The following is a 25,389-nucleotide window of genomic DNA, read 5'->3' on the forward strand; positions in this document are numbered from 1 at the left end:
GGACAGGGAGGAGAAAATTCACCTGGAAGTTGGGTTTCCGGAGCAGATCTGCTCCACCGACTCCCTGTGTCTGCTTGCTCTTCCCTTCCTGAGGGTTTGGGGTACCTTCCTCCCCCAACCCATGCTGGCAAGGCTCCTCCTGTTTGTCCTCTTCAGACCTTGGCATTGGTGGTGACTGCTGCTGCTGCTGCTGCTGGCTGGCCTCCGCAGGACCCAAAAGTGCCTTCCTCTCCTGGTCTTCCCCCTCCTTTCGCGGCTGGATCAAGCCCCTGCGACCTATCACTGGTGAATAGACTCCCCAGGCCGGCAGGGGTACCTTGTGACCTGAGCCGCTCCAAGGGGAGCGGCTGCGCAAGGTGCGAGAACCCAGCGAGCACTGCACGGACTTGTCCACCCGCGGACTCACCTGCACCCCCACCTCCTTGGTGTTGGCCTTGCAAAGCCGCAGGCTCAGGCTGGGGTTCATCTGGGAGAGAATGGCCTTAAGCTGCGCCCTCTTGTAAGGGTCCATACAGTAGTCAGAGGCATTTGCGGGCACCAGCAACCCAGGCCTGGCCAGGAAAGTGGGGGGACCAGTGTTTCGCCTCCAGTCAGGCTGTTTGTGTTCATAGAGTCCTGGCTGGCCCAAAGGCATCGTATTCCCATAGCCCTGGTACAAGCCACAGGGAACGCGGACAAAGCGTTCCATCTGCTCACCCAGCACCCAGGCACAGCACAAACCCCAGTGCGCTTTGTCTCCTTGTTTTGCCTTCCACCTTCATCCACCCTTCTTTTTCCTGATCAAGTTAGTTTAGGTCCATTCCAAGCTTCTCCATTTATTTCAGGTTCTGATGGGAGCTGCTGCCTATTTCCCTAATTAAAGGAGGACAGGAGATCTACCCATCCACAGAGGTCTAATGTCCACCTGATACCTATTTGCTCTTCCTAGCCCTTCAACTCCCTCCTCCCGAATCTTTCTTCAAAGCTGTTTTTCATTTAGACTTCTTACACACACACGTGCTTTCATTAGCATGATTTGAGCATACTAGAAGAGTATATGGAAGTAAGTATATCACAGCAGAGTTAATGAATGTAAAGGCCCTGGTACCACAGGAGCAAAGAGAATAAAGTTATGGGGGGGAGGTGTATGTGGTGAGAAAATGTACTTCAGGAGGTTGTACTGTATGCCAACAGCTCTCATTAAGTCATTCCTACTGAGGGCCACTGTCCCAAAAGGTGAAAAAAGCAAATTGTTCTGATTTAGAGGGTAAATGGAAACTTAATCACAGGATAGTTAGGTATCCGAAATCAAAAGGACTTGAACTGAAACCTGGGCCTTGTTACCAGGCAAGTTACTTAACCAGGTGATTTGGTTTCCCCATCTGACAATACTAATTTATAGGATTATTACAAGATTAAATGTGGTATTACCTATAAAGCACAAAGCAGAGTAACTCATGAGTGTTAAGTGGTAACTCTAACTGGGTAAGGATCAGAGCTGTGTGTTCCTTTGCTATTTAGACCTAGATGATCCTAAACTTTGCTATCTGTACTGGTAAGGCTTCCTGCTAGAACAAAAGAAAAGGATCAAACTAAAACGACACTTACGTAACCAAGAAGAGCCCACCCTTTGTCTAATCTAAGGTTGTTTCATTGTTTACTGCTCAAGAGCTTTGTGACAGCAGCAAGGTCTATAAGCAGCTCTCACACCAGAATCCAGAAAATTTAGGTTATACCAGCCAGCCGTAATTAAGCTTCCTGCTACCCAGGTCACAGACCCTGTGAACGATGGGGAGAGATTCCAGTCTTTCAAGGCGACTTAAAGAAAGGCACAAAACAGGGTGATTGGCCGCTGTAAGACTATAAATACTACGGAAGCCTGCAGAGGGGAACACCTGCAGGAGAGCTACGGTCATTTCACAATTTTTCAAGGCTTAGAGATCTTGGAAATCTGCCACGTAAGAGCAACATGGGGACTAGAACTAAAGTCCTCTGGCTTCAAATCTCAGCCCTTTCCACTCTATGCAGAGCACACAACCGGGAAAGCAGTTAGCCACAACCACGGCCCACTCTGGGGGTTCCCAAGATGGGCCACTTTAGGGGACGCCGTTCTTAGGGGAGAACAAAGGTCTTTCAAAGACCCCAGGCCGTGTACCCTAGCGGTCACCCAAACGTGAGATGGGGCAGAGGGAATGAGGAGTGGCGAAGTACACTTTGTGCGCGGTCGCCCCCCCAGCAGCGCGGCCTGGTACTCCGAAGGCTCAGGGAGAAGACAAGAAGCACCCCAGCTCCGTCTTTACGCGGTTCCGGACCAGAAGCTCAGCAGCCGAAAAAGCGCTTGGCTTTCGCCACACGGACGCTGCAGAGCCTGACTTCCGGGTGGCGCGCACGTTGCGTGCGCGTCATGGCGTCACCGCGTGACGTGCGCAGGGAGCGGGCTTTTGGCGCGAGCGTCTGAAACAGGGTCGGGGGAGGCGGAGCTGCTGGGACTCCGCGCCCTGGTTGTTGTCAGAACCGTGGGTCGCCGCGCAAACGAGCCTGCGGCTCAGCTTTCTGGTCGAGGTGCCGGCGCGGTTTTGGTCAGCCTTCTCCGGCCAAAAAGAGTTCCACCAGCGGAGGCGGTTAGTGTTGGCTGGGTGGAGGCGGAGGGGGAACGCCTCTCGTTCCCGGGGTGGGAGCCGCGGCCTCCCGCCCTCTACGGTCGGTGCCAACCTCGCACCGACTGGGAGAAAGGGCCGGGGGTTCGGCTCCTCCGCTGAGCGGACTCGAGCCCTGGCGTTTCCTTGGGACTCCACTTCCCAGCTTCGGGCCCCGCCACCCGCCCAGGATTTGCCCCTTAGCTGCCCCAGATGTCCCAGTCTCAAGTTTCCTTGATTGGAAAGACGATGAAGTTAACTTTAACGGAATATCGTAATTCCGGAAAATGTTTTACAGCTCCTGGTACGCTGTATCTGTCTTGCTTAAACCCTCCGGCATTTGCTGTATTACGAAGATTTACTGATTTGAAATTGTCCAAAGATAGTTACCTCTCATAGGACCCCTCACTGACAGCATCCCCTAGCCGCACGTGACTAGTTAACTTAATTGAAAGTAAACGTTTAAAATTCTGTTCTTGAGTCGCGCTTCCCCCGTTTCAAATGCTTCATGTGGCTAGTGGCGACTCCGTTGGACAGCACAAACACGGAACGCTCCCATCCTCGCAGTGAGTTCAGCTACCGTCCCAAAAGATAGGACCGAGGTAAAGAAACAATGTAACTTTAGGCAAGTTTACCCGCTTCTGATTGTACCTTAGAGTCAGTTAACAAGGACTGCATCCCTGTGAAGTGTATTTGGTGTTTTTTTGTTTGTTGGTTTTTGCAGAGTTACCAAGCATCGGAGTAATATTGTAGATAAAAATGCCTATTGGATGCAAAGAGAGACCAACTTTTTTTGAAATTTTTAGGACGCGGTGCAATAAAGCAGGTATTGACAAAGTTGATCATTTACCTTGAGAAAATGTTTTCAGAAAAATATGTAAATATGCATGCTTGCTGAAAAGAATCCAATACTTGACGGTTTTGTTTACACTGTAAACTGTTCCTTCTGGAGTCATCCATCCAGTTAAGAAAATGGTCATTTAGGGTTAGCCAAATGATAAGTGTAGAACCCTGGGGATAAACAAAAGACCAGCCTCTTAAAATTAGTAGTAGGAAGAATTGCTTTTAAAGCACAGACCTTCTAGCAAATCAGAAGCGTTGGTAATGTTACTTGACAGGAGGAGTTGTCAAACTTTTTAGTCTCAATACTCCTTAAACTCTTAAAAATGATTGAGGACCTCAGAGAGCTTTTGTTTATGCAGACTACCATATAGAAATTAAAGCTAAGAATTTGAAAAAAAAATGTTTATCAATTCACTTAAAGATAAACCCATTGCATATTAACATAAATAATATTTTTTTGAAAAATAACCGTATTTCCCGCCCCCCAAAAAAGAAGGATGGCTCTGTTTTCCAATTTTTTTTAATGTTTTATTTGAGAGAGAGCCCACACGCAAGCAGGCGAGGGGCAGAGAGAGAAGGAGACAGAATCCAAAGCAGGCTCCACACTGTCAGCACAGAGTCCTGTGGCGGGGCTCAAACCACAAGCCTTGAGATCATGACCTGAGAAGTCTGATGCTTAACGGACTGAGCCATCTGGGTGCCCCTACAATTTTGCACTTTAATATCTGGCTTAATAGAAGATAGCTGGATTCTCATACCTGCTTCTACATTTAATCCGTTGCAGTATGTTGTTTTGGTACAAGCATATAAAGAAAAGCCAGCCTCACACACCAATGTAGTTGAGAAAAAGGAGTATTTTAATAGTCTTCAGTTAATTGTGGGTATTTTTCTTTGATAATACACAAAAAATTGATAAGTGGTAGTTAGGGTTTAAGAGTTGCAATATGGAATTGGAAACCATATCGTCAGCTTTTTATACTCTTGTTACATTTAATTCTATTAGTCTTTTTTGCACTTTGAATAAATCTTTTATCCATGTTGTAACATTGTGTATTGATAAATTGTAAAATGTCAGTGTTGTGGATTACAAATGTTCCATATATTGACACATTGTGTTAAGCGTTAAAAATCACATGTGTTAATTCACTAATCTCGTCAGAAAAATCTCCTAAGATTAAGAAGATAAGCTTACAGAGCCTTAATAAACTTTAACAAAATTCGAATTTCCATTTAAAAGCTGTCATTTTCTCACTGGCAACAAACTTTTTTCTGCAGTGATAGGCTCACTTCATTTTTGAGAAAGTGTTCACCAAATCACTCCACTCAAAATGACTTATTTGTTGTTCTTTCTACTAAAGATGACTTTCCATGAAAAAGTGCTAATTCAGCTCATAACTCACCACTTGTGCTTTTCTAGACAACTGTCGTACTTAATATGCAGAAATGCTTGATGCATACTTTCCATTTTGTCACAGAATATTAAAAAGATGTGCTCAAGGGTTGGGCTTTATAAGATAATTTTTACTGCTTCATTAGTGATATTTTAAGTTGGACTGGTTTTTTGGTTTTGTTTTTGACAAGTGCGTGAATGATGGAATACAATTACTGGCCCCGTTTATTGCCACTGCCTTGACTCATGCAAAGATGTCATCAGTTTTACACACCAAGGGTGCAAATGTCACCATTGTGAAAAAAAGAAATGATACCTTCGTATTATCATGAAAATAGTTTTGACCTAATGGAGCTCTTGAATTTGTCTTGGGGACCTACCCCCCACCCTCACCCCCACCACCAGTAGTCCAGAGACCACACATTGAGAATCACTACTTTAAGGGTAGATAGATCATAGTAGAAATTTTGTCATTTCTCTTTAACAGGAGGGAGTCTTTTTATTCCATTTGATTTGTGAGTCTTCATGTTCCTGTACTTACAGATTTGTCACATCCCTTTATGTAATCTTTGTAGTTAAATTGTATCTGTGGAATGCATTCTTGCTATGAATGACTTGTTTCTGAATCCTGAATATAAGAGAAAGAAAACTTTGGAAAAGCTAACTAATATAGCTAGGAGCAATCACCTTGTAACTTTTGTAAACTCTTGTTAGACCGTGCTACAGATTGGAGGGAGAACAGATTACTGCTCTTATTTAATTAATATGCATTAACAAAAGTAATCTACAGTCAAAATCTCAAGCATCCTTTTCTTTGTTATGATCTTTACTGGTTCATGAACTTACCTGTCACTGATTAAAACCAAGATGGAATTTTTATTTTTCTTACAGATTTAGGGCCAATAAGCCTTAACTGGTTTGAAGAACTTTGTTTAGAAGCTCCACCCTATAATTCTGAACCCACAGAAGAATCTGGATATAAAATCAGTTATGAACCAAACCTGTTTAAAACCCCACAAAGGAAACCTTGTCATCAGTTGGCTTCAACTCCAATAATATTCAAAGAGCAAGGTCTGATTCCACCAATATACCAACAGTCTCCTTTAAAAGAATTAGGTAAATACAGAATAGACTCGGGTAAGTAATGTGGTCCAGTAGACTAGGGGAAAAACATGAACCAGGAATTGAGACAAACCTATGTTAAAACTCCCAGCTCTATTGGTAATTGTATCATACTGGTCAGATCAATCTCTCCGGCTTCACTTTCCCCACTTGAAAAATGGAGATGATGAAAATAATGCCTGTAAGTTTGGATTAAATAAAAGAATGCAGGTACTTAATTAGTGTTCCTTTTCTTCCCTCCTTTGATTTAATATATCCTGCCTAGTTTGTTAAATTATATCTTTCTTCTGCCCCCCCCCAAAAAAAAAAACACCAAGTGGGATTTGTTTTGATGTTAATTAAATAAACTCTATTTCTGCAGGTTATCACAGAGGACAGAGAAGGGTATTTTTATCAATTTTCTATAAATGTCTTTTGATTTGATAACAGTTTCCCTGGCATACATGCCAGGTATTCCAATCAATCATGTAATAAGATTATATGTTCAGTCATTCAAATGTTTATCACCTATTTAAATGACATATTCTCCTTTCTCTGGAGTATTACTGTCAAGGGGAATTAACAGTAGACAGATAAAGAGCAGTCTAAGATTGAATGTGGCACGTGTCAAAAGCCAAGTACAAAAAGTACAGTGAGAGTTGAGAAGAAAGAGCATAAATAAGTTTGGGGGGGAATTGGGGAGTGATTTATTTGAATTAAACCTTGAAGGATAGGTGAGATCCAGAAATTTGAAGATGGCAGGGTAATAATGAATGTACTAGGCAGAGGAAAAACGTGAGGAAGATGATATAGTTTGTTAAGAGAATGTCAAGTAATTCAGGTTGTTGTTGTTTTTTTAATGTTCAGTTCTGACACAGAGACAGAGCACGAGTAGGGGAGGGGCAGAGAGAGAGAGAGCGAGACACAGAATCCGAAGCAGGCTCCGGGCTCTGAGCTGTCAGCACAGAGCCTGACGCGGGGCTCGAACTCACAAGCTGTGAGATCATGACCTGAGCCAAAGTCGGTCGCTCAACAGACTGAGCCACCCAGGCACCCCAGATTGTTTGGAGTGTTGCATGTCTAAACGGACCAATAAATAACCTAAGGCTAGAAAGAGCACCTAGAGCCAGATATTTAATGCCAGACTAAAACAATTGAGTTTATTTGATAGGTTGTCCAGAAAAATCACATGTAAATTTGATCATGCTACTTCCTGCTTCAAATCTTTGACTACCTCCCTTGCCTTCATGATAAAATCTTAACTCCTTAACATGATTTACAAGGTTCTTTTTCAATCTAGTCTCATTAACTCGTGCCTCATGCTGCCATAATTCCTCTCCCACCCATGTAACTTACCATTTGTTCATACTGAATTTCTTTTTGAAACCACTTTGCTCCGTGGCTCTTTATAGATTGTTACCTCTGTCCAGAAGTTAGTTAGTTCTTCCTACCTTTTTATCTAACAAGCTCATCTTTCAGGTCTTGATTTATGTATGTGCTTCTGGGAAGTTTTCCTTGTCACACTGTTAGCTTCTACTGGAGGAGACTTAAAATAAGCAATTACAGTGGAATAAATACTATGAAAGAGGAAATTCATGGTACCAGAAAATGCACATACAAAGAGGACATAGGTAATGGACAAAGATTTTCTTGTATGTTACTGGATACCTAGTGGCATACAAAGTGAGTATTCAGTAAATATTTACAGAATAAATGAGTATTTATTTTGCTTTGGAAAGCCTAATAACTGGACCCAATCTTTGAAGATTTGTTTTTCAAAATGAGATGCCTATATTGTGAGAATCTCCTGAAGTCCTGAATGAAAGGGAAGATTTCAGGCCCTAATCTGAATCTACTAAATTAGAATCACTAGAAATAGAGCCCATAAGTGTACCTTTTAAACTAATCGGGTGATTCTCATGGAAATGGAAGACTGGAGGCAGGGAGACCAGTTAGGGACACATAATGGTCCAGGTTGTAGTGGGCCAACCACCTGAATTAGAGTAGTGGTAGTGAAAGCGGATATGGAAGATAGAAACTGCAAAGACCCCACAATATCCTAGACGTAGGGATTTCAAAGAAAGGATCAAATCACAGGTTTAGAGCATAACTAAGAATATAATGGTGACATTCGTAGACGTTTTAAGCACTGGAGGAAAAACAGGTTTAAGACAGAAAAGGCTTGAAAGGATGAAAAAAAGTAGGTTGAGTTTTGGACTGCCTTTGAGACAGTGGTGAGGTGTAAAGGTGATGTCCTGAAGGATTTGGGGAATACAAGATTAAAACTTAAGAGAGCATACAGATAGGAAAGAAAGTTATAGGAATCAACAAAGTGATAAAGTCATCACATGTGTTGAGGAAATTGATTATGATGAGGCTTAGGATAGAGCCTTAGGAATATTTAGCAGATGAAATGCAGAACACAGAAAAGGAGATCATTCAGTCAACCAATATTCCATACTTTGTGCATGGCAGTTTGTTAGACATTAAGGATACAAACATGAATAAGATGCTTTTGACTTCTAGGAACTCAGTCTTGTGTAAGACAAAGTATGTAAATAAATATACAGTGTGGTATATGCTATAATAGGATCACCTGCAAAAGTGCTATGTTGTGGGCATAGTAAAGGGAGCAGCCATCTATTTTAATGGGCTCAGGAAAAGCTCATTATGCTAATTCTACTGAATCTTGAAAGAGTTGGAATTGGTCTATCTATAATTAGGGAGGGACAGGAATGAATTAATAAGGCCACTCTCAGTGCAGATAAATCAAAATTTTTAAGGTTATAGTGCATAAATAATTCTGACTATAGTTTCCTGATTCCTTTTGTTTTTGTTTAGTTTAAATTCAGTATTAAACTGTAAGACTTAAGCTGTTTTTTAACCTACTTGTTTCATTCTGACATCTATTGTTTTCAAAAGAGAATTATCCCTAAAGTTTCATGAGGAAATGTACTATTTCTGCTTCTCAGCAGTCCTTTTGAGTAAAATCGTATGAGTTTATCTCACCATTATTCAGCCTTTTTATGAGATTCTCAGATTACTTGGCAGATGTTTTTTGGATATGACTTATTTTTACCTGCTTCATTTTTTTACTTTTTATTTTTTACATTTGGGTGTTCATTGCTAAGCCAATATTGATACTTTATTATAATCAACTGAAGTCGTTTGTTTACATTAGGGTTCATTATTCGTACAGGTCTGTGGTTTTTGACAAATGTATAATGTCACGTATCCATCATTACAGTATCCTACAGGATCGATTCACTGCCCTAAAAGCCCCTTGTGTTTGCTCTCCACCTATTCACTCACCTCCACCCCAAACCCCTGGCAACCACTGATCTTTTTTACAGTCTACAGTCTTTTTTTCAGAATGTCATATAGTGGAAATCATACAGTATGTAACCTTTCCAACTGGCTTCTTTTACTTAGCAACATAAGATTCCTCTGCATCTTTTCATGGTTTGATAGCTCATTTCTTTTTATCACTGAATAATGCTGTATTATATGGATGTACCAGTTTGTTTATCCGTTCACCTATTGAAGAACATCTTGGTTGCTTCCAAGTTTTGGCAGTTATGAACAAAGCTACTCTATCATGTGCAGGTTTTTTGTTTTTGTTTTTTTTTTTAATTTTTTTTTTAATGTTTATTTTTGAGACAGAGCATGAACGGGGGAGGGTCAGAGGGAGAGGGAGACACAGAATCTGAAGCAGGCTCCAGGCTCTGAGCTGTCAGCACAGAGCCCGATGCGGGGCTCGAACTCACGGACCGTGAGATCATGACCTGAGCCGAAGTCGGACGCTTAACCGACTGAGCCACCCAGGCGCCCCAATCATGTGCAGATTTTTGTGTGGACCTAAGTTTTCAACTCATTTGGGAAAATACCAAGGGGCATGATTGCTGGATCATATGGTAGGCATATATTTAGTTACATAAGAAACTTCAAACTGAATCCCAAAGTGGCTGCACCATTTTGCATTTCCATCAGCAGTGAGTAAGAGTTTTTCTTGTTCTACGTCCCCATCAGCATTTGGTGTTGTTTTTGTTTTGGGCTTTAGCCATTCTAAGTGTGTAGTAGTCGTTTCCTGATTATGATCTTTGTTAAAATGAACTGGGAAAGTGAAATTTTAAAAATAGGTTTAGCCACTTTTTAGTGTCAACTAAAAGTCTCATTAGAGAAACTTGGATATTTCATTGAAGTGGGGTTTACCTCACACGTGTATTTGGCTTAGTAGTGATTATATCCATTTCCTGTTACTTAAGAAATGAGTAATATAACACAGTGTTTTGCATGTGCTACTGCAAATAGTTTTGTTTGGCCTTTGCCTTATTTTATTAACACTAATGCAACTTATTTTTCCCCAAACTTTTCTAAGTTGGAGGTTATAGGATCAGTTAAAGCAACTATTTTTGAAAGCAGTTTTTAAGAGTGATAATAAATGCCTCAAGTACCATATTTGTGATACAGAAAATGGGAATATTTCCACACTGTAAATTGAATTTGATAGAGCCAGATACAGCTTTAGAAACCCTGACTGAGCCTTATTGCGGAGAAAATAGATGTATTCGTCAACAGTGGTAGTTTTTTCTAATCATTGCTAATTCATCCAGCCAGGAATTGTGGAGTGACTATAACATTAGGCATTGATTATAGTTGCTAAGGAGACAGTGATAAATAAGATCCCTACATCAAGGAGCTCACATTTTAGGAGGGGAAGCAAGAATGCTGTGTGATAAACTCTATGAGGAACATACAGCACCAGCTATCACTTAATCTCATGTTAGGGACCACTAAATTTTTCCAGAAGAGGTAGTTTCAAAATGGAAGCCTGAAAGAGGATGTTCAGTCAAGAGAAATAAAAAGAGAAAAACAGTTTGTACAAAGGCCTGAAGTGAAGGAGAGCATTCTTGCAGGATATGCAGGTGGTTGGGTATGGCTGAAAAGTAGAGTGAAAGAATGTCATAGAAATTAAGGCAGATGATGAAAGTCCTTGTTACTAGGGAGTTTTGTTTTGGAATTTGAGCTTGCTCTTGAGAACAAGATCTTGAAAGTTTTCAGCAGAAGACTAATATGATCCAATTTGGTACGTCGGTAGGTTTTTAGTAAATGTCTTTTTCTTTACTCTTATCCTTCATAATACCCTAGTGCGTGTGACTTAATAATAAGGCATAAAACATTCTATTCTGTGTTCCACTTGTGTGGAATTTCAAAAAATTTCTCCTGCTATGTTATGAACTCCTTGAAGTGTCCCAAAGTGTCTTACATATATTATATACTTGTTGAATGAGGGCACACATCCTTTGAGACCTCCCCTTTTGGAAGGAATCAACAAACTGAGAAACCAATTCAACTGAACTGCCCATACATTCTCCTTCCCAGGATAAGATTTTTTGTTTTTAAATACTTCCAGAGAATGAAAATTCACAATCCAGAGCATATATGTACTCACTGAATTATTGTACTGTTTCAGGAAAGGATATTACCAATAGTAAACATAGAAGTTGTTGCACAATGAAGTCTAAAATGGATCAAACTAATGATGTTACCAGCCCACCTCTAAATTCTTGTCTTAGTGAAAGGTATGGTAAAACTTGTTCTATTAAACTATTTAAATGAAACTTTTTCCCACATATGCTGTTTGTTTTCTAGAAATGCACCTAATTTTCATGCTAATATTTTGGCTAAAAGCCTGAAAGAGGAAATTCTACTTTTAAATAATCTCCTTTTAGGTTGAGTTTTTTAATTCAATAATTTTTACATTAGAAACATTTACTTTGTTTTTCTTACTATGTTGAATTCACTAGTTTTTTGTCTATATTCTGTGGCATTTTTAAGTTATAAAAATATTGATGAAAAGCAATGCCCTTGATATAGCAGCTTAAAATAATTTGTATGCTTTGAAAGAATATGATTTTATAGATTCACTTTACATAATTGCATAATTTTTAAGTTCAAGATGTACAGTTCCTAGCAGTTGAAATTTGTGAGTGCTTTATACTACTTTTTGTGGACATTTTAAACATAATTTAGTGGTTACTTAATTTTTCCTGAGATGTTTACTTTTTAAAAAGTAACAAAATATTACAAAGTAGTGTAATTCTAATAATTGATATGACTCTTTTTTTCAATAAGATTAATATTTTGTTTCTTCTTGCCATTTCTGTTATCTTTGAATAATTTTTTTTTTTTCCATTTTAGTCCTCTTCTACGAAGTACACATGTAACACCACAAAGAGAAAAGTCGGGTATGATTAAAAATAAGGGGTTTTTTTTTTTAGCTCTAAAATACTCTTAAATTTTAATAAAAATAAAATGTAGTAATTTTCCCCTTGTTTTACCCCCAGTGGTATGTGGAAGCTTGTTTCATACACCGAAGCTTACGAAGGTAAATATTCCGCCTAGTTTATTTTTCTTGTGGAGAAGTGAGAATTTGACAGCAGTGTCCTGCCTGTGCCCTGAGATTTACAAATACGTACCTATGGTCTCATGTAGGCATTCAGTGAATGATAAGTGAAAAAAATACTCTTAATCATTAGTGCGTTTATGTGAAATAAATAAACTGTTTTCTTATTTCCAGGGTCAGACACCAAAACGTATTTCTGAAAGTCTAGGAGCTGAGGTGGATCCTGATATGTCTTGGTCAAGTTCTTTAGCCACACCACCAACCCTTAGTTCTACTGTACTCATAGGTAATACTAGCAAATGTGTATCATCTAAGATGGTAGATAATGTTGATAGAGTGTCATCTCTAAATGCTTCTGACAAAAAGAAAATAGGAAAAGATAATGGGATAGTAATTAGATTATACTATCTTTGAGAAGTGTGTTAGTAGTTCAGAATAATTTTATTCTATTTATATTGGGATTACAGGTACATTACATGGTGTTCTAGGAGTAGTATTCTGTAGGAATCCATCTATATGCAAACCAGGATTTTTTTTATCCTAGCAAAAGTACATTCCATTTTGATTCTCTCTTTGGCTAGGATTTAACTTTTTTTGTTGCTCAGATGAAATAATAGAGGTAAAAGCATGTTGAAAAGTAAGAAGTATTTGACATATAATATGCTTTTAGAGTGTATTATTATCTAAATAAATGCTAAAGTCTGTAAGATTTATCCTTAAGTCATGACCCCATGGCTCCATCTGATTTTCTTAGTCTTTATGGATAGTATTACCTTAAAGTCGGGGTCATCAAACCACAGTTTCTTAGCACCTTATGAGTGGTACTAAGGAATTGAATGTAGCTTATTCACTATGTTGATTGACCTTTCTAATTACCATACTTGAGTCAATTCGTTTTGTTTCAAATGCATCATTTATTTCAGTAGTGTATGTGTCTTTTGATGTATGACCAGAAAATACTTGTTTTCACATTAACCTTAGTGTCTGGTATATAATACAGTATAGATAAATTGAATTTTTTTTTTTACAGTCAGAGATGAGGAAGCATCTGCAGCTGTATTTCCTAATGACACTACTGCTGTAAGTAAATATGACAAATTGAGGATGCTGTTGCAGTTGCTTATAATTTTAGAATGCCACGGGTCACCTGGGTGGCTCAGTCGGTTAAGCGTCCGACTTTGGCTCAGGTCGTGATCTCGCGGTTCGTGAGTTCGAGCCCCGCATCGGGATCTGTGCTGACAGCTCAGAGCCTGGAGCCTGTTTCAGATTCTGTGTCTCCCTCTCTCTCTCTGCCCCTCCCCCGTTGATGCTCTGTCTATCTCTGTCTCAAAAATAAATAAACGTCAAAAAAAAATTTTTTTAAATAATAATAATTTTAGAATGCCTTGAAATATTATCTTGCATTTTTTCATTCCTTAATTTATGATTTATCTAAGTCTTTGATAAAGTCTTTAAGCCCGATCCTATGTGATTTTCTTTTTTTTTTTAATTTATTTGTTTTTTAATGTACATCCAAGTTAGCATATGGTGCAACAATGATCTAGGAGTAAATTCCTTAATGCCCCTTACCCATTGAGCCCTTCCCCCTCCTACAACCCCTCCAGCAATCCTCTGTTGGTTCTCTATATTTAAGTCTCTTACATTTTGTCCCCCTCCCAGTTTTTGTATTATTTTTGCTTCCCTTCCCGTATGTTCACATGTTTTGTGTATTAAAACCCTCATATGAGTGAAAGTCATATGATATTTGTCTTTCTCCAGCTGACTAATTTCGCTTAGCATAATACCCTCTAGTTCCATCCACGTCATTGCAAATGGCAAGATTTTATTCTTATTGCCAAGTAATACTCCATTGCATATATATACTCTATATGTGATTTTCTTGACTTCCTATGAAGTAATGGTGTCTCTAAGTTGAATATATGCATAGTGAGAATTTTTATACTAGTGACTTTAAAATACAACTTTTGCAGATCTTTAAAAGCTATTTCTGTAACCATGACGAAAGTCTGAAGAAAAATGATAGGTTTATCCCTTCTGGGCCAGACAGTGAAAACAAAAGTCAAAGAGAAGCTAAAAGTCAAGGTAAGTCCTTCTATTTAATTGAACTACTGTTTTTAACTGACAGCATTAAAGTATTATTACTTCTTTCTTAAAAAGAAAATACACTGCTTTTCCTTCTTAATTAATGAAAATTCTCTGAGTAGAAGCTAATGTGATTTAAATGAAAATGTTAAATCATGGTAAGATAATACCATTCAATATCCTATAGTAACACCAAAACAAAACCTATAACTCAAAACTTACAGAGATAAAAATAAGACTAAAAATTAACAAAATGTGAAGGCCTTATTTCTAATTAGTAATTTGGGTTGCACATGTACTCAAAGTTACCTAATCAGATCATTGGAATATTGCATTTTTCTTGGTATGTGTATATCTCTGTATAAATGTGTGGGATTGGATAACTGTGTGTGTGTGTGTGTGTGTGTGTGTGTGTGTGTGTGTGTGTGTGTAAAATCAGATTTTACTCTCAGTTATTATAGGGCCACAAAATTAATTTGGAACATCTGATTTGATAAATCTTAGAATGTTAAATTGAGAATATATACTAAGATTGCATGAGTTTTAATTGTGTAGAGCTGGTAAAAAAAAAAGGGGGGGGTAGTATTAGGATTAGAGTATGAATAGAAGGCTTTGGAGACATTGGAATCAGTCTTTACCAGAAGAATGGGGGAAGGGTGGCACCCTCCTTCCCTTCCCCTCCCTAAAAGAGCTAGCACTCAGGATAACCCTTTAAATGCCACATTACATGTTATATGGTATATGCTATCTCTTTGAGAACAGTTGCAAGAATAGTATAAATTATATGGCTATATTATAAAATGTTATTAATATGCTTCTGTTTTAAATTTTAACAGGATTGGGGAAAATGGTAGGGAATTCATGTGATAAAGTAAATAGCTGCAAAGACCCTTTTGGAAACTCAACACTAAATGTCTTAGAAGATGGAGTACGTGAAAGAGTTGCAGATGTTTCTGAAGAAGATAGTTTTCCATTATGTGTTCCTAAATGTAAAACAAGAAACCTACAAAAAATAAAAACCAGCAAGACTAGGAAAAATATTTTCAATGAAACAACCGATGAATGTGAAGAAGCCAAAAAACAAATGAAAGAAAATAAACATTCTTTTGTATCTGAAATGGAAGCAAATGCCAGTGATCCATTAGATTCGAATGTAACAAATCAGAAGCCCTTTGGGAATGGAAGTGATAAAATCTCCAAGGAAGTTGTACTGTCTTCAGCCTCTGAATCGTGTCACCTAACCCTCTCAGGTCTAAATGGAACCCACATGGAGAAATTACCTCTACTGTGTATTTCTTCTTGTGACCAAAATAATTCAGAAAAAGACCTCATAACCACAGAGAAAGAATGTACCAACTTTATTATTTTAGAAGATTCTTTACCACAGATTTCAGGTGTACCCAAGTGTACAGAGAAGATATTAAATGAGGAAATAGTGGTAAATAAGATAGATGAAGGGCAGTGTCTTGAATCTCATGAAGATTCCATTCTTGCGGTAAAGCAAGCAGTATTTGAAACTTCTCTAATAGCTTCTCCACTTCAGGGTATCAGAAAGTCTATATTCAGGATAAGAGAATCACCTGAAGAGACATTCAGTGCAGTGTTCTCAAACAATATAACTGATCCAAACTTTAAAGAAGAACATGAAGCCTCTGAAAGTGTATTAGAAAAACATTCTATTTGCTCACAGAAAGAGGATTCTTTAAGTACAAGTTCACTTGATAATGGAAGCTGGCCAGCCACTATCAAACATACTTCTGTAGCTTTGAAGAATTCAGGTTTAATATCCACTTTGAAAAAGAAAACAAAAAAGTTTATTTATGTTGTAAATGATGAAACATCTTATCAAGGACTAAAAACACAGAAGGACCAGCAATCGGGACTGATGAACTATTCAGCCCAATTTGAAGCAAACGTTTTGGAAGGACCACTGACATTTGCAAATGCTGATTCAGGTACGAGTGTGTGTGTGTGTGTGTGTGTGTGTGTGTGTGTGTGTGTGTGTGTGAGAAAGTGAGAGAGGGAGAGAGAGAGAATGTATAGTTTTGTGGCTGTTGACAAGTTCTCTTATTTGAATATGCGAGTCTTTCTCTAATCTTTTTTAAAATATATATTGCCTGCTTTCCTTCTGTAGTCTCTTTTTTGGTTTTCCTTCTGTAGTTTTTTGGTTTTTTTAAATCACTATACTTGTATTCAGTATCGGGCAATGTCTACATACATTATTGTTTAGGCCTTTGATTGCCAATGTTCAAAATCATTTTATTCAGACTGGTTGGATCAGTTTGCATAGTATATACTGTATACAATCATGCCTCTTGAGACAGAGCATTTGATTCAGAATCATCAAGAACTTGACTACTTAATTCCTGCTTTAATTTTGTTATATGTAAATTTGACAGTTCTGTAAATATGTTGTCTATTTACTATAGATATTCTCTAAATCATGTAAAAAAATAGAAAAAAGCTAACTTCTAGCTAAGTTTAATGTAAGTCACTTCTAAAATAAAAGTGGTTACTGTTGTTACCTAGTTTTCTTAAATATTTAGAGATTACTTAGAGTTATTAATATCCAGTGTCAGAGTATGCACAGTGAGACTGTTTTTATTTGAGCAGTGATTCCTTTATCAGCAGCTGAATTGTATGTTAAAAAGACAATTTTATCATCCTTTGAGAAGATTTTAGTGGATAGAATAAACTGGAATGTAGAGGAACTGTTTGAGATTTGGGTTAATTTCCAAAGAAGAATGTTTGATACTGTATATGTCAGAATTAAAATCAGCGAAACAGCTAATATATAGTAGTGGCCATTGATTAAATGAGACTAATATTTTTAACTTCCTAATACAGAATTCAGAGGGATGATTTAAAAAAAAAAAAGAAAAACTCAGAGCAGTTTAATTCATTTGCCTTTATAATTGAGATTAGGACATTTTTCAGGCCCTTCATCTGTAGAGCCTATTTTTAAAAGCTGATTTTTTTTTTTCAGTATCAAAGACTGAATTAACTAAAGGAAGTAATTACTTTTCTAATTCTTTTCCTTTGCCTTGTTTTTTTTTTTCTCCTATTACACCCATTTAGCAATGAAACTTTTTTCCAGTTTTATTTTCCAATAAAACTAATTTGAATTTTACTTATGGTGGCTGCTTTCTTGAACTACATACTAATTTTAATTGAATTGATACATGTTAGAAAAGAATACTAAGTTCTATTTGTCTTTAGTTGAAAATATAATAACTTCAAATAGAGACTATTTAGAATTCTTTGTTTTAAGCCTGACATTCGCTTCTTGCTTTTCATGTAATTCTTATCGTAGATACTACCTTTTTTACTTAGTGGAATATATTTAGTAAACGTGATTGATGGTACTTTAATTTTGTTTTGTCACTTTGTGTCTTTAGGTTTATTGCATTCTTCTGTCAAAAAAACCTGTTTGCAGAATGATTCCAAAGAACCAATTTTGTCCTTAACCAACTCTTTTGGGACACTTCTGAGAAAAGTTTCCAATAATGGAAGCAGTTCTCCTAATAATAAAATAATATCTCAGGATCTTGATTATAAAGAAGCAAAAATTAAGAAGGAAAAACTGCAATCATTTATAAGCACAGAAACGAATTGTCTGTCATCCTTACAGGAAAAACACTGTGAAGATGATACAAAAAGCCAAAGAGTTGCAGATAGAAAAGAAGAGATCTTGCCTGCAGTAAGCCAACCTTCTGTGCCATATTCAGAAGTGGAAGATAGTGGTATTCACTTTCAGACTCTGAAAAGCTTTTCATCTGACCCGGATAAAAGCAGCCAGTTAACTCCTCACCCCAGGGATCCTCCGTCAAACCCAGTTGGGCTTTCCAGAGGAAGAGAATCATATGAAGTGTCAGAGACACTAAAATGTAAGAATCATGAAGCTGGTTTTGAATTAACCAAAACCATGGAAAATAATCAAGAAATACATGTTTTAAATGAACATGCCAAAAAAGCTAAGTTGTTGTCAACTGAAAAATATGTAACAGAAGCATCACCTTCTATGAAGGTACCATTCAACCAAAATGCACATCTCACAATAATCCAAAAAGACCAAAAAGAAACTACTTTAATTTCAAAAATAACTATGAATCCAAACTCTGAAGAACTTTTCCCAGATGGTGATAATTTTGTCTTTAAAATAACTAAGGAAAGGAATGTTCCTGTTTTAGGAAGTATTAAGGAACTTCAAGATTCAGACCTCTGTTGTGTAAAAGAACCTGTTCTCGAGAACTCTACCATGGTAGTGTATACAGATATGGATGACAAACAAGCAGCCAAAGTGTCAATTACGAAAGGTTTTGATTCATCGAACATAGATGATCTTACAGAAAAGGATAGAAATAGCATAAAGCAGCAACTCAGAATGACTTTAGACCAAGATTCAAAATCAGACATCACCTTGGATTCAGATATGAAATCAAATGGAAATAATGATTACATGGATAATTGGGCAAGACTATCAGATCCAATTTTAAATCACAATTTTGGAAATGGCTTCAGAACAGCTTCTAATAAAGAGATAAAACTCTCTGAACACAACATTAAGAAAAGCAAAATGCTCTTCAAAGATATTGAAGAACGTTATCCTACTAACTTAGCTTGTATTGAAATTGTAAATACTCCATTAGAAAGTCAAGAGAAACTGAGCAAACCTCATATACTTGATCCACAGTCAATTAATACTGTATCTGGGTGTGTGCAGAGTAGCGCATATGTTTCTGATAGTGAAAATCGTCACACAACTCCTCCAACTTTATCTTTAAAGCGAGATTTTGATTCAAATCATAATTTAACACCTAGCCAAAAGGCAGAAATTACAGAACTTTCTACCATTTTGGAAGAATCAGGAAGTCAGTTTGAGTTTACACAGTTTAGAAAACCAAGCCACCTGAAACAGAAAAATCCATGTGAGATGCCCGAAAAACACCTGACTATCTCGAATACCACTCCTGAGGAACAGAAAGATGGTCATCTCCGTCTCACAATTAATGCCCTATCTATCAGTCAGGGAGATAGCAGCAAGAAATTTGAAGGTATAATTGGAGGTAAGCAGAAGCTTGCTTGCTTGTCAAAAACCAGCTGTAACAAAAGTGCTTCTGGCCATTTAACAGGTAAAAATGAAGTGGAGTTTAGAGGCTTTTACTCTGCTCGTGGCACAAAACTGAACGTTTGTAGTGAAGCACTGCAAAAAGCTAAGAAGCTGTTCAGTGACCTTGAGAATATTAGCGAGGAAACTTCTGTAGAAGTAGGTATAAGAAGTTTCTCTTCAAGTAAATGTAATGGTTCTGTCTCAATGTTTAAGAAAGAAAATTGTAACAATGAGAAAAAGTTAAATGAGAAAAATAATAAATACCGCCTGATACTACAAAATAATATTGAAATGACTACTGGCATTTTTGTTGCTGAAGATACTGAAGGTTACAAGAGAAACATAGAAAACAAAGCTAACAAATACACTGATGCCAGCAGAAATGTGTATAACTTCAGAGAAGCTGATGGCAGTGATTCAAGTAAAAATGATACAGTTTATATTCATAAAGAAGAAAATGGCTTGCCGTATATTGATCAGCACGACATAGATCTGAAATTATCCAGCCAGTTTATAAAGGAGGGCAACACTCAAATTAAAGAAGGTTTGTCAGATTTAACCTGTTTGGAAGTTGTAAAAGCTGAAGAAACACTTCACGTTAACACATCAAACAAAGAACATTTAACTGCTAATACAATGGGGCGAATTACAAAAGATTTTGACATATTTGACGTATCCTTTCAGACTGCAAGTGGGAAAAATATAAGAGTCTCTAGAGCGTCATTAAATAAAGTTACAAATCTCCTTGATCAAAAATGTACAGAAGAAGAATTGAATAACTTTGCAGATTCCTTAAATTCTGAATTACTTTCTGGCATAGATATCAACAAAGCAGACATTTCACATCATGAGAAAATGGAAAATACTGAAAGAAAAGACAAAATGAAAGAAAGTGACCTCACTGGTACTGAAAATAAATCACTGACCCTCCAGCAAAGACCAGAATATGAAATCAAAAAGATCAAAGAACCTACCATTTTGGGTTTTCATACAGCTAGTGGGAAAAGAATAGAAATTGCAAAGGAATCTTTGGACAAAGTGAAAAATCTTTTTGATGAGCAAGAGCAAGATAAAAGTGAGATGACTAATTTTAGCCATAGAGGGACAAAGATGTCAAAGGGCAGAGAGGAGTGTGAAGGTGGGCTGCGATTAGCATGCAAAACGATTGAAATAACACCTGCTTCAAAGGAGGAAGAAATGCAGAAGCCTCTAGAGAAGAACCTTGTTTCTAACGAGATCGTGGTGGTACCCAGGCTCTTAAGTGATAATTTATACAAACAAACTGAAAATCTTAAAATACCAAATCGTGCCTCTCTGAAAGTTAAAGTACATGAAAATACAGGAAAAGAAACAGCAAAAAAGCCTACAACTTGTACAAATCAATCCACTTATTCAGCCACTGAAAATTCAGCTTTATCATTTTACACAGGACATGGTAGAAAAATTTCTGTGAGTCAGTCTTCAATACTTGAAGTAAAAAAATGGCTTAGAGGAGGAGAATTGGATGATCAACCAGAAAAAACAGTGTATAATATATCAGAATATCTTCCAAAAAGTAAAGTTGATAATTCTGGTATTGAACCAGTGGTGAGGAATGTGGGAGAGAGAGAGAACACCAGTGTTTCTGAAATCATGTTCACTGTAAGAGAAGCAGACACAGATCCACAAAGCGTAAACGAAGATATTTGCGTTCAGAGACTTGTGACTAATTTCTCATGCAAAAAGGAAAATACAGCCATTAAAGTGACGGTTTCTGATTCAAATAATTTTGATTCAACTCAGAAATTGAATTCTGATTCAAATGATGCTGTGCCTGTATACACTACAGCAAGTAGTGAAAGAGTCTTAGTTGCACACGAGACAAAAGTGACAGAGGGATTTACAGAAAACTGCAGTATGGCAATTAAGCAAACCACCAAGAGTAAACCAGGGAAGATTGTGGCAGGTTATCGTAAGGCGCCGGATGATTCAGAAGATACTATTTGTCCTAATTCTCTGGATGGTGCAGAATGTAGTTCGCCTTCACATAAAGATTTTGCTGAGACTCAAAGTGAGCAAACTCCACAACTTAACCAAAGTATTTCTGGATTCAAGAAACGTTCTGAAATACCACCTCATCAGATTAATTTGAAAACTTCTGATATATGTAAACTTAGTACAGGGAAGCGTCTCCAGTCCATCTCTTATACAAATGCTTGTGGGATTTTTAGCACAGCAAGTGGAAAATGTGTACAAGTATCAGATGCTGCACTACAAAAGGCAAGACAGGTGTTTTCTAAGGTAGAAGACAGTGCCAAGCAGCCCTTTTCCAAAGTATCATTTAAACATAATGAGGATCACTCAGACAAGTTCACAAGAGAAGAAAATACTATGATACATACCCCCCAAAATTTACTATCATCTGCTTTCTCGGGATTCAGTACAGCAAGTGGGAAACAAGTTCCAGTTTCTGAAAGTGCCTTATGCAAAGTTAAGGGAATACTAGAAGAATTTGATGTGATGAGAACTGAGTGTGGTCCTCAGCGTTCACCTACATCTAGACAAGATGTATCAAAAATGCCTCCTCCCTCTTGTGTAGATAACAGAACCCCACAACACTCTGTAAACTCCAAATTGGAAAAAGCCTACAATAAAGAATTTAAATTATCAAGTAACTCTAAAATTGAAAATGGTTCTTCAGAAAATCACTCTGTGCAAGTTTCTCCATATCCCTCTCAGTTTAAGCAAGACAAACAGTTGATACAAGGAAACAAAGCATCGCTTGTTGAGAACATTCATCTTTTGGAAAAAGAACAGGCTTTACCTAAAAATATAAAAATGGAAATTGGGAAAACTGAAGCTTTTCCTAATCTTCCTCTGAAAACAGATACAGCAATTCATTCTACTGACTCCAAGGATCCAGAAAACTATTTTGAAACAGAAACAGTAGAGATTGCCAAAGCTTTTATGGAAGATGGTGAGCTGACAGATGCTGACCTGCTAAGTCACGCCAGACACTTTCTTCCTACGTGCCAACACTCTGAGGAGACGCTTGTGTCAAATTCAAGAAGAGGGAAAAGAAGAGGTGTACTTGTCTCAGTTGGTAAGTGTCCATTTTTTCCTGTTAGGTTGCCAACCACTTAAAAATTAAGTCTTGAATAATCCTGGTATGCTAACTTACAGCAATTCAGGTAATTATAAGCTGTATTATGTTTTATTTTTTTTTAATGTGGAATTTATTGTCAAATTGGTTTCCATACAACACCCAGTGCTCATCCCACCAGGTGCCCTCTGTATTTTTATAGACCTTGTGGATGGTTTAGCGTAATGTGATTTCACTTTTGCTATCTCTGAGTCTGTACCAAGAAACATGTTTTGAGGTTGTTTCGATGTATTTTTAGAGATTATTAATATAGTTATAATTGAGAAGCTACTGTTAAGTTTCTTTCCCTAGAAAATCTGAAATTTCTATCCTTATAACAGCCTGCATAATACAACTTATTAACTGTTTCTATATAAATATGAATATGTATAGAGAGGAAGAACACAGAGGTTCCAACTCTGGCTCCTGTGAACTTAAAAAATTGGTTTCAGTTATAGGTGCTGGTTTGCCTCCTTTTTTTAATCTAGGAAGTGTTCTAAAGTCAGTCATTTTTGGCAGATAACATACTGGTCTTAATGCCATTTGGACTATATTCTAACTTCTCTTTGAAATATGTATGGAACAACTTAGTTCAACTAGGTCAAATGACAAAGAATAATCTTAAGTCATTGAATCTGTTGATCAAATACCATCAAAGTAAATGCCAAAACTAACTCCAGCTTTTAAGTGGATGATCTTAAATATTAAATAACTAACTCCTTTGTAAAAACTATGGACTCACAGAATTGAGTGAATTGAGTTGTCACAGGTCTTGCCCAGTCTCTTCTTACTATAGAGCAAAACACTGAAGCCAGTGTCTCCAACTTGGCACCTTCAGTTACCCTGTGGATACAGAGTTTCTGAATTGTTATCCAGGCCACATTCCATACCAAGTTTATGTTATGGGAAAAGTAGAAAGTTGATGATACTTACCTTAAACTGTTGCTGTGCTCTGGTAAAAATTATGAAGAGCAGATGCTTAAAGAGACTCACAGCTCTTTTATGGGAAATAATGGCTTTATTCATAGGAACCCATTTTGTTCATGTGTACTCCCAAGTGGGTTAACCTGCTTAGGCGAAACAACAACAAACTCAGACTTGTAATAAATGTTCTCAGCATCATCACTATTTAATGTTCCCTCACGTCTGTTATATATGAATATACAGCTTAATCAGCTTCTGGTTACTTGCTAAACAAATCACTTCATAATTTAACACTTGATAAAGCTTTGCCTGGACATTTTCATCTCCTATTAAATTCTACAAGTTCATTCCCTTTAATAAAGCATCAAAAACCAGAGTACCCATTATCACCTATTATCTCAGTATGACACGGACATGCGTAATTTGAATTATGGTTTAATGTTACTCTCAGCCTTTGTAGAATTTTTAAATAAGTATTACTAATATTTTAATGTGACTTTGCTAATTTTAAAGTCTTTTCTCCTACTCACTCTAATTCAAGGACCTACATAATAAATTCCTTCTCGAGTTTAATGCAGGAAAAAGTTTTACTTGAAGAAATTCTGTTTGTTCTTATTTCCAGTAAACTTATAGTTTCATTTAGTGCTAGTTTATTCCATTAAAAAGTAGCTTATCACTGGTATCTGGTAACATCTTTTTATCCCTAGACCCTATTAGATAGTGGTATTTTAAATGGGAAAGAAAGAAAGAGAAAGAAAGAAAGAAAGAAAGAAAGAAAGAAAGAAAGAAAGAAAGAAAGAAAGAAAGAAATTGATATTGAAAAATAAATTGTCTCTTTCAAAGTAGAATGGTCACTATTTAAATTATAAGTATTATGTATTTTTTGCTTAATAAATTGTAAGAGTCAGGACTTTAGTTTTAAAAAAATGAACTATATAGGCTTTTGAAAAATAATATTGCTATTATTTGCTTTAAAACCATATGGAATTTTTTTTTTTAGGAGAACCCCCAATCAAAAGAAATTTGTTAAATGAATTTGACAGGATAATAAAAAATCAAGAAAAATCCTTAAAAGCTTCGAAAAGCACTCCAGATGGTAAAATTTGCTTTGTATTCATATCTTTTCCCTCTCTGTAGGTGCTACACACAATATTTTTAAGTGAACTTTTCTCAGCTTTTTTTGGGTATTTAAATAATTAGACAAGACTTTGCAGTGTGGTTTGTTAAAATTATGTCTTGCTTTGTTCTGTGAGCATTTCCTTCATAATACCAAGTATGATGTGGAGGTTCTCTATAATGACTTTTTAAATTAAAAAGCTATAAAAATTTAGTAACATCTTAGTATAATAATTTAAGGCTTAGGTTCTGGGAATCCAGGCAAGCTTTTGACCTTCACCATTCCACGAAAATCACTCTCTCCTAAGCCATTTGGTGATCTCCGTGGTGGCAAATCCAACAGGCATTCTGTGTGTTCATTTGACTCCATCTTTCAGCCACATTTGACAGTTGGTCACTCTTCTGAGACCACCACATGCAGTCGGTTCTCCTCCTGCATAGCCACTTCTCTGGTTCTTCCTTATTCTTTCCTTCCTCTAAACATAGGAGTGCCCCAGGGCTCTGTCCTTAGAGCTCTTCTCTGCTTAAACTTCAGTTTCAGTGACTACCGAAATTGTTATCTGCAAGCTTAGCCCATCCTGGAACTCCAGACTTACTTGTGCATTTGCCCTTGATACTTTTCTACTTACATTGCTAATAGGCATCTCTAAGTCACCATAGGCAGTGCTAAACTCCTGATTC

General features: G+C 37.2%; 2 protein-coding genes across 12 annotated transcripts in view; one reads left to right on the forward strand and one right to left on the reverse strand.

Moving 5' to 3' along the window:
• ZAR1L (zygote arrest 1 like) overlaps positions 1–2,346 on the reverse strand; it is a 61,451-nt gene extending 59,105 nt beyond the window's left edge. For all 7 annotated transcript variants that reach the window (XM_045051733.1, XM_045051709.1, XM_045051734.1 and 4 more), the window contains exon 1: positions 23–2,346. In XM_045051733.1, the coding sequence (XP_044907668.1) occupies positions 23–688 (666 nt within the window). In that variant the 5' untranslated portion in view covers positions 689–2,346. The remainder of the gene's footprint in view (positions 1–22) is intronic.
• A 98-nt stretch (positions 2,347–2,444) lies between these two features.
• Positions 2,445–25,389, forward strand: part of BRCA2 (BRCA2 DNA repair associated) — a 61,151-nt gene continuing 38,206 nt past the window's right edge. Inside the window, 16 exon segments of one of the 5 annotated variants that reach the window (NM_001009858.1) lie at positions 3,375–3,441; positions 5,740–5,964; positions 11,423–11,531; positions 12,151–12,197; positions 12,297–12,337; positions 12,530–12,641; positions 13,386–13,435; positions 14,326–14,437; positions 15,274–16,392; positions 17,836–20,409; positions 20,411–20,417; positions 20,419–20,429; positions 20,431–22,364; positions 22,366–22,375; positions 22,378–22,629; positions 24,593–24,688. In NM_001009858.1, coding sequence (NP_001009858.1) covers positions 3,375–3,441; positions 5,740–5,964; positions 11,423–11,531; positions 12,151–12,197; positions 12,297–12,337; positions 12,530–12,641; positions 13,386–13,435; positions 14,326–14,437; positions 15,274–16,392; positions 17,836–20,409; positions 20,411–20,417; positions 20,419–20,429; positions 20,431–22,364; positions 22,366–22,375; positions 22,378–22,629; positions 24,593–24,688 — 6,766 coding nt within the window. 5 annotated transcript variants of the gene reach the window in all.

The sequence above is a fragment of the Felis catus genome, chromosome A1 (assembly GCF_018350175.1).
Source record: "Felis catus isolate Fca126 chromosome A1, F.catus_Fca126_mat1.0, whole genome shotgun sequence".
Lineage (NCBI taxonomy): Eukaryota > Metazoa > Chordata > Mammalia > Carnivora > Felidae > Felis > Felis catus.